General features: G+C 44.1%; 1 protein-coding gene across 4 annotated transcripts in view; it reads left to right on the forward strand.

The window, feature by feature from the left end:
* Positions 1–6,202, forward strand: part of AMMECR1L (AMMECR1 like) — a 28,646-nt gene extending 22,444 nt beyond the window's left edge. The window contains exons 7-9 of one of the 4 annotated variants that reach the window (XR_002775851.1): positions 572–708; positions 865–961; positions 2,628–6,202. Coding sequence is in view for 2 of the 4 variants with exons in the window: in XM_003800329.2 (XP_003800377.1) it covers positions 865–961; positions 2,628–2,739 (209 nt within the window). In the remaining 2 variants the exon portion in view is untranslated. Of the gene's footprint in view, positions 1–571; positions 785–864; positions 962–2,627 lie in introns of those variants that run through there. The other 3 variants (XR_002775850.1, XM_003800329.2, XM_012811723.2) reach the window with 3 other exon arrangements.
* The last annotated feature ends 2,812 nt before the right edge of the window (positions 6,203–9,014 follow it).

Below are 9,014 nucleotides of genomic sequence, written 5' to 3' on the forward strand. Positions count from 1 at the left end.
CCAGGCTGGATTTGAACCCACCACCTTAGGTGTATGTGGCTGGCGCCTTAGCCACTCAAGCCACAGGCACCAAGCCAGAACTTCCTTTTTTTTTTTTTTTTTTTGCAGTTTTTGGCTGAGGCTGGGTTTGAACCCGGCACATGGGGCCGGCGCCCCACTCCTTTGAGCCATAGGTGCTGCCCAGTGCTTTGAACTTCTTTTGAAAATAATGATCTTTAAAAATTTTTGTGGCACACCTAAGATCCTCCTGTGACACACACCAGTTGAAAAGCACTGTAATAGTGAAATGTGAGTAATAACTTAGGTAAATAATCAAATGACTTGTGTCATTTGGAAGTTGATTAGAAAAATGAGAAATTTGGGGTACCTAGTATAGTACTTTAATAGCTACTTCTCTGCTAGCACTTCTTTATCATAGAAAACAGGGCTCCTAAAAGTCATCAAACTGAAGGAAGGTCACACAAAGAAGTACAAGCTGCAGAATTTAAATTCCCCTCTTCCCCTAGAGCAGCCTTGGGTACCAGCACTAGGCCAACAGGCCAGTCTAAGTTGGGACCATGTTTGTTCCTAGATAATTATACTGGGGTAACATCTGACAGGAAGCACGCAGGAGCAGGGAGCCTGGGGACAGCCAATGTGGCATGTGTCGGGCTATCATCTCATGTCTGAGTCTCCACTGGACTGTCAGTGAGGCAGACGGGGCACCAGGTATGTGGGGGCCAGTGCCCAGGGCTTCCTCTGTCCATTGCAGATTCATCTGCTTCTTGAGTCCCATTTCTCTTCCTACACCGGCCATATGAGAGCATATCTTCCTATTCTGGCATGATTGTGTGCTGACCTCAATGTGACTTCTCTTCTCCTCAGACTGGGATCAGATCCAGACAATAGACTCCTTGCTCAGGAAAGGTGGCTTTAAGGCTCCAATTACCAGTGAATTCAGAAAAACGATCAAACTCACCAGGTAAGCTACGGTCTCATTTTCCTTGTCATTTTAATTAAGTTGAGGTTGGGTAAAGGATACTTTTGATGGGAAGGGGAAGAAAAACTTTCCTGTAGTGTCCCTAGTCAAAAGGAATATAGGGGAGAATTAAGCTTTGAGGAAGCAGCAGAGCAGACTTGCCCTTGGCACCTTATGGGTCTCCATAGCTAAGCTGATTGCAGGGTTGGCAGAGTGTAGGCCTAGGCCTACTAAGCAAGTCATGGATGGCTTGGTTGGGAGGCTGAGGGGGCCAATTAGAGTTAGGAAGTCCAGGGTCAGTTGAGGTGCTACTTGCTGTCCACACATGCAGTCAGGTGACAGGAGAGTAAGAAAATGCTTTTTACAAAAAGTTAAATGGAAACACCTTCCCTGTTTGAGGGGAATACTTCTAAGAGGAGGCTGCCTAGTGTAGCACAATGCACATGGACTTGGGGTCTGAATGCCAGCTCAACTACTTGCTAGCTGTGTGACCTGGGCCAGTTATTCCACCTCTCTGAGCCTGTTTCCTGTCTGTAAAATGTGAGTGATACCTTAGGGTTGTTATAGGATATGGTAAGGTAACGTATGGAGAATTTCTAGCCTAGGGTCAGGCAACCTTGTGGGTGATTATTAGATGTCAGTTCTCTTTCTCATCCCTATTGAAATCAGAAACATTTGAGAGGTTTAGCTTCTGTGGGCCTCTGTTGGGCCCCTGTTCTGTAAAATGCTGAATAATCATATACTAATCTCACAGGTCTGTTGGAAGATAACCCAGTGTTTTTAAAATGCTTTGGATTCCAAAATTTTTAAAGCAGCAACAAAAAACACTCTTCAAATACAAAGCATTATTATTATTATTATTATCATCATTATAATTTATTTGAACAGCCATTTCCCTGTCAAAATTCAGGAATAATCACCTTGCAGTGGAGGAGTGATTACAGTGGGAAAGAGATGGCTCTGGGTAAGGATTGTCACACCCAGCTCCTGTGGTCTGTAGTAGGCTCCATAGGTTTGTAACACCCCATGCTTCGCATCCTGACTCATGGCTCTTTCCAGAGCAAAGCCAAAGTGCTATGAATTCTGTTCTGATGATCCTGCGATATGGCATATTCATCTGGGGATTGAGACCTGTCCTATATAGCCCCAAGGATCCTTTAACCTGCTTCATCAGAATTTGACTCAGAATTAGGTATCTGTGCCCCTTTTTAGTTACAATATGTTTGTTGCTCTTCTGCAAATTGAGGTTTCATTTCTGTCAAATTTATCACATTTTAACCTGAAAGTAGATATGCAGTTTACACTGGGTTTTGGTGCAGCCATCTTCCAATCTGCCACCCGTGTAATTTGTTTGACCTTGAAATTCTTCATCCAGACCCCAGTAGCGGATTGCCTACGAGCAGCCTAAGCATATGTAGTGTGTAAAGGTGTGGGATGTGCTGAAATACATTCTCAGGGGTGAATCGTGATTGTGCTTTTTCATCTTGTTCATTTGTAATAACAACATTGTTTTCTTGTGCTGTCTTTCATTTTCTGTAAGTAAGATTGCTCTTGGTCTTCCATTTTATTCTTTTAAAATGTGGAATAAGCTTTTGGTTTTCTCTGCTGAGTGACTTTACAAAATGAATTATTTGGGGTTCCTAATACCCGTTCCTGTTTCCTTATACAGGTACCGAAGTGAGAAGGTGACAATCAGCTATGCAGAGTATATTGCATCTCGACAACACTGTTTCCAGAATGGCACTCTTCATGCCCCGCCCCTCTACAATCATTACTCCTGACACACGGCTGCATGACCAGTCCCACCCCCCTGTGGCCACCAATGGCTATGACATCATTGGAGCAGATGCCTCCTCTTCCTGGTCCAGTTACTTCTACTACTGCACCATTTTATGATGCTAGCTTCCGTTGCCAAGTCTGCCTCCTGCTGACTGAGGGGGGGGGGGGCCGGTAACCTTGAATGAAACAGAACTTGAGGGGCCCAAGCCTTATCTCAGCCTTTCCTCAATATGGGGTTCTGTTGGATTGGGGCTCCTCCATGACTAGTGAGAATTACTGTGTGGGTTCAGAAGCCTCTTGTCTGGTGATTAGCTGTGTGTGTGTTGGCCACACACTGGAAGCCGGAATTGATGATCCATGAAGGCTTAACCCCCACACACATATACCTTCAGCCTCCCCAGATCAAGTAGGTATATTCCCCTGGCAGTCTGGGCAACGGAGACCAACAAGAAACATTTTTAGGTTGTTTTAAATTCCTTTTTTTAAACTTCCAGTTTATTGCGCACCAAGAGTTGATCACAACCTCCATGCTTCATAAGTGGACGCCTCATTAGGGTTGGACGTGGGCACCATGAGTCCTTCAAGGCTTCTGGACAGAGACCCACATCAAGATCAGAAGCCCTTCGAGTGGCGTTGGAGATAGCATTGCTCAATAAGCCTTGAAGGTTTTAATTTTCATCCCACTCTCAGTTGGATTTTCTGGCACTCTTCCTGCATTGAGTCTCCCGGTATTGAACAGAACTGTGTGGTGTAGCCTGCTGAGGAATGGAATGGAGATGCCCCTGGGAGGTCCTAATGTCATCACTGCGGTCAGGTGTGAAAGGAGAGACCTCTTCATCATCACCCGGCTACCTCACTCCTCTACTGGTAGCAGTGCCTATAGCCGGAGCTAGGTTCTCAGAAGCATGGATGTGCACACAAGTGGTTGGGTTAGGCTTTAGGGGGACATGTCATAGGAGAGAATCCAGGGTCTCCAAGCTGGTTTCTTTCTGGGCAAATGTCCTGAGGGACCTTTAAGCAGGAGAGTTTCTTTTTCTAGTTTGCCTATAGAGATGGGAAGACTCGAGATGTTTCAGTCCTTTATAGGACTTTAGAACAAAGCTGTGTAACTACACAAGGTGAATCTTTATCTTGCCTAACATGCTGGGAATCTTCACCCCACCAGGGCAAATTTCCAAATAGCTCATTTTATTCTAGGTCTTTTGAACTTTCATGTGACATATTTCCCTGTCCCATTGTTGCTGATTTCCAAATACCTGTCAGCAAGTTTGTCCTCCCTTTTGCCTATTCTTCACTCATACAGTGGCAAAGTTAATAGAACTTAGGGGACTTGGAAGATGCTTTGAAAACACTGTCACAAAGACAGTAACTAAAAAACGAGTCACAGGAAGAGTGGCCAGTTGGAAGAAAGGATCCTAAGGACGATGTTACACTGGTTTTCAACAACATGCTTAGAGAACTCATGAAGTAGATTGGGTGTCAACCCAGTGAACACAAAGTTTAATTTATTTTTAAAAGTTTTTGTGGTGATGGTGTGGCTTTCTCAAATGGGCAAATATTCCAGTCAAAAATCTTTTTGAGTTTTTATCTGCCAGGAATGGGGAATTGGGGACTCAGGGCACAATCTGAGAAAGGACATGTGTGCTATTCCAGGCATTGCCGGCAAGTTTCTGGGAAGGAATGGGTGAGGGTGAGTGAGTTTGCTCAGCACCATCCTGTGCTGCTCACAAGAACCTGGCTTGTGCAAGGGAAACTTGGGTGACATCAGGGTGCCCAGTCGGCAGCCCCTCACTGCTATGATGGGTTCCTGTAGCCTGCCCTGTTTTCCTTGGTTATGGAGGTGAAGATGAAGGGGTTATTTCATGATGTCCTGCTGCTTAGAATATTAAATGTCTTGTTACAAATACAGGTGACAGCAGTTACTCTTAGGTGCGTGGATCAATGTTAGGGTGGTCAGCTCTGGACTAATCCACCCACCTCCAATTTGTACAACAGTATTGGTACATAGGGCTACACTCATTACTGTTCAAGTGTTCTATGTTAAAAGTTGTGTTTAATTTCTAAAGATTAAAAAAAGCAAAAAAATTGGTGCTAAACTTTCACCCCTGAGCACGCTCAGTGAGACTGGTCATGCAAGCATTTACAGTGCCATGCTCCTCAAGCCTATTTTTTCTTGTAGAAATTTTGCCCTATTTGTCTTCCCCAATGTATAGTATGTTTTTTATTTTATTGTATTGAGGGTGGGGTAGAATACCTGCCATTTAAGAAAATGAATAGAAAATTTAAAAACCCAGGAATGGGAAAAAAAAATCAGTGCACAAGAATCGGGCTGGTTATGCCCAGCACCACACTGATGTGGGCTCAGTGGTTTTGGAGTGAAGAAGCCTTACTCCCTGCACATTCCCTCATGCTCCCACACAAGTCCAGCAATGGAAATGCTTGAGTTCCTTTGCTTTGTCAGGGGGACTCAGGAGTTGACCAAGGGAAACTGTCCCCATAAGGAATGGGCACTGTCAGTATCCATCCTAAATGGGGCCTAGTCAGAAAGCAGTCGAAGTGTATGGTCATGGTCACCTCATGAATATGTATGGCAGGTGGCTCTCAGGAAAAATACCAAGTCTGGATCATCCATGTGGCAGCTTTGCATAGGGAGATAACAGCTCCGAACTGGAACTGAACTGCCTTCCACATGCTTGACCAAAGCAGTGATGAGGGTGGCCAGTACATGTGGTATGAGTGGTAGGTTTAAAGAGAAGGGAATGTTTTCTGCTGATTGTTTCCTTTGTCCTTGGGCTGCTCGAGCTGGACAGTAGGTAACCACTGTTCTCAAGGAACCAGCCCAACTTCGCTGGCTTGGTTCGGAGTTCGTTTCGTCCCTAGCTGTGAGTGCCTTTTGGTCTGGAAAGTTGGCTTGTCTCATAATACCCACAGCTAGGACATTCTCTCTCTGTAATTAAGAATCGTCCTTGTTTCACATTAAAAGAGAATGTCTTTGATCACTAGAGTTTGTCAGTGTTGGATTGTTTCCACTGTGAGATTCTTAAAACTTTCGCTTCATAATATTAAAACAACTCATGTTAGAGACCCTTCCAACATGAAAGGTTTGTAGTTAAGACATTACATATATTTTATTGTTTATAATAAAAATCATCTATACAAAAGAAGTACTGAGTGTTAATTTTAATATTTTGCACAAGATTTGTTTTCCATGATGTGTTAACATCTACAATTTCACTAACTGTTGATGTTATTTTCTATTGAGATTCTGGAGCTTAGGGAACTATGTGTTCTTTTTGTTTATTTTTGTTCTTATTTCCCTGAAGCAAGAGACTATATGGCCTTCAGAGCAAAGACTTCAGACCAATTCTTTGTATTACACTTGGTTGCCTCTTGGCTATATAACTTCTGAGTGCAAATCATTGAACTCTTTAATGAAGTATTGTAGAGAATAAATCATAACGGATATAACTTGTTCTTTGCCCTCTCTTTCTTTGACCATGTGACTTGAATTATGTGGAAGTGGTAACAGTGGTGCTATTTTTGGAAGCAGCCTATAAGATAGTATTCAGTCAGCCTGCAGATTTTATGTGGTGCTCATGACCCCCAATAACTTCTTTGTGTGGTTGGTTGGCACTGCCATGGGTTTTTTAGATCTAGGTTTCCTAAGCTTTGGTTTTTTTTTTTTTTTTTTTTTTTTCAGAAAGCTAGTTGGCATTAGACTTTCAAATAAATTTGACCTTGCCACAAATGCTAAAGAACTCTTGGGAAAAAACTATGCAAATTTAGGATATCATTTTGTGATGTTAATTAAGCAAAGGATACTGGTGTGGTCTGACCTAACTGGAAATGTTCATTTTTGGATGGCCCAGAAAGGATGAAATGTATTTGGGGAAAATGACAGCTATTTTTCAAAATTACAAACATTCTAACATTCAAACAAAATTACTAAGATTCTGGGCAGCACCTGTGGCTCAGTGGGTAGGGCACCAGCCCCATATACTGAGGGTGGCGCGTTCGAACTCGGCCCTGGCCAGCTAAAACAGCAGTGGCAAGTGCAACAAAAAATAGCTGGGCGTTATGGCAGGCTCCTATAGTCCCAGCTACTTGGGAGGCTGAGGGAAGAGAATCACTTGAGCCCAAGAGTTTGAGGTTGCTGTGAACTGTGATGTTACAGCTCTACTGAGGGCGACAAAGTGAGACTCTGTCTCAATAAATAAATAAATTATGAAGATTCTCAGTCTTATAATAAGATACCCAGTTCTGAGGCCCTTAACACTGAGCAAAACTCAAACATAGCTACAAAAAAAATGTCAGGGTTAGGTAATTTTGAAAATAGACTACAAGTGGCTCAGCGCTTGTGGCTCAAGCGGCTAAGGCGCCAGCCACATACACCTGAGCTAGCGGGTTCAAATCCAGCCTGGGCCCTCCAAAAACAATGATGGCTGCAACAACAACAACAACAAAAAACCTGTAGTCCCAGCTACTTGGGAGGTGGAGACAGGAGAATTGCTTGAGCCCAAGAGTGGGAGGCTGCTGTGAGTGGGGATGCCATAGCACTCTTCCCAGGGCGATAGCTTGAGGCTCTGTCTCAAAAAAAAAAAAAAAGAAAAAAGAAAAGAAAATAGACTACAATAAGCCTGTTAGACATTGACAAACTTTGTTAATAACTTGAAGTATGTAAAAGAATTTTTTGTCACTTTAAAAGAAATTAATGTTCTAGAGATCAGATCACATGTCCTTGATTTTGGGGGGGTGGTGATAAAATACATGTAACAATATTTGCTATTTTAGCCATCCACATTACCTTCTGAAATGCAAAATAAGTCATCTGATTAGATCAAAGGGGGTGGGAGGGTGCTCTAAAGCTGCTTCTAGATGACTCTATAGGGTCTAACCCTGGCTTGAATCTCAATTTGAAATACTGTAGTATTCAGTGGGCTGGTTAAAGGACTTGACTCTGTAACAATACAAAGAACCACAGCATTTTTCTGAGATATGTAATGCAAGTCTTACCCCTGCTGAGTGAAACTTTCCTCAGTGTGAAATGAAGCTCAGACTGTTGCTACTCATACAGGTTCTGTATGCCATGGCAAACTGAAAAATAAGTGACTCCTCCAGTTTCTAAACTCTTGGGGGAAAAAGCAAGAGAAACGTCTCTAATTCACTTGTCACCCAAGTCCTTGCTGCCAGAGGACACCCCCCACCACCACCGCACTATGGCCATTCTTTTATTGCACCCTAGCTCTGGACCAAAGAAATGACTCAGAGCAGCTGACAACTGGAATCTTCACAGGTTGGCAGTCCTACAGACCTAAGCTCAAATCTGGTCTTGGCACTTTATTTGTGAGACACACAATTATTACTACTCTGAATCTAATATCCTGCTTTGAGGCATAACTGAATCTCCAACGTAGCCTGTTGCAAATACTTTGCCCAGGTCCCAGGACATGGTGGAATAGCTGGATGGCTGTGGTCCTCTGGATTGTAGGGAACACAAACTCTCCATCACCTTAAGCTTCACTGGCATGTGGAATAAGGCAGTGCTCAGCCCTTCCAAGTCAGGGAAGGCTTCCTGTAAGAGGTGAGTGCTAAAGCAAGCAGGGCATGAGCTCGAGGAGTGAGGGCTTCTCAGAAAGAGGCAGATAAATCCTTTTTACGAGGTGACACTACCACAAGCCTTTCTTCTTTTTTTGAGACAGAGTGCCCTGGGTAGAGTGAGTACCATGGCATCATAGCTCACAGCAACCTGAAACTTAAGTGATCCTCTTGCCTCAGCCTCATGAGTAGCTGGAACTACAGGCACCTACCACGACACCTGGCTAATTTTGTATTTTTTAGTAGAAACGGTCTTCCTCTTGCTCAGGCTGGTCTCAGACTCCTGAGTTCAAGTGATCTACCTGCCTTGGCCCCCCACAGTGCTAGAATTACAAGTGTGAGGCACTGTGCCCAGCCTTAGACAGGCCTTTGAAGTCCAGAACTCAAGTCAGCTTTCTGGAGGTTTCTACACATGGATGTCAAGGGTTCCTTGCAGAAGTACACCCCCCCCCCCCAGACTTCATCCCTTTATATCTCTAAAGATTGTGGCTCGGCGCCTATAGCTCAACTGGCTAAGGCACCAGCCATATACACCTAAGGTAGCGGGTTCGAATCCCCAGCCCGGACCCGCCAAACAACGACGGCTGCAGCCGGGCGTTGTGGCGGGCGCCTGTGGTCCCAGCTACTTGGGAGGCGGAGGCAGGAGACTCGCTTGAGCCCAGGAGTTGGAGGTTGCTGTGAG

This window comes from Otolemur garnettii, unplaced genomic scaffold (assembly GCF_000181295.1).
Source record: "Otolemur garnettii isolate 467f Iridium unplaced genomic scaffold, OtoGar3 scaffold00173, whole genome shotgun sequence".
NCBI classification, from domain to species: Eukaryota; Metazoa; Chordata; class Mammalia; order Primates; family Galagidae; genus Otolemur; species Otolemur garnettii.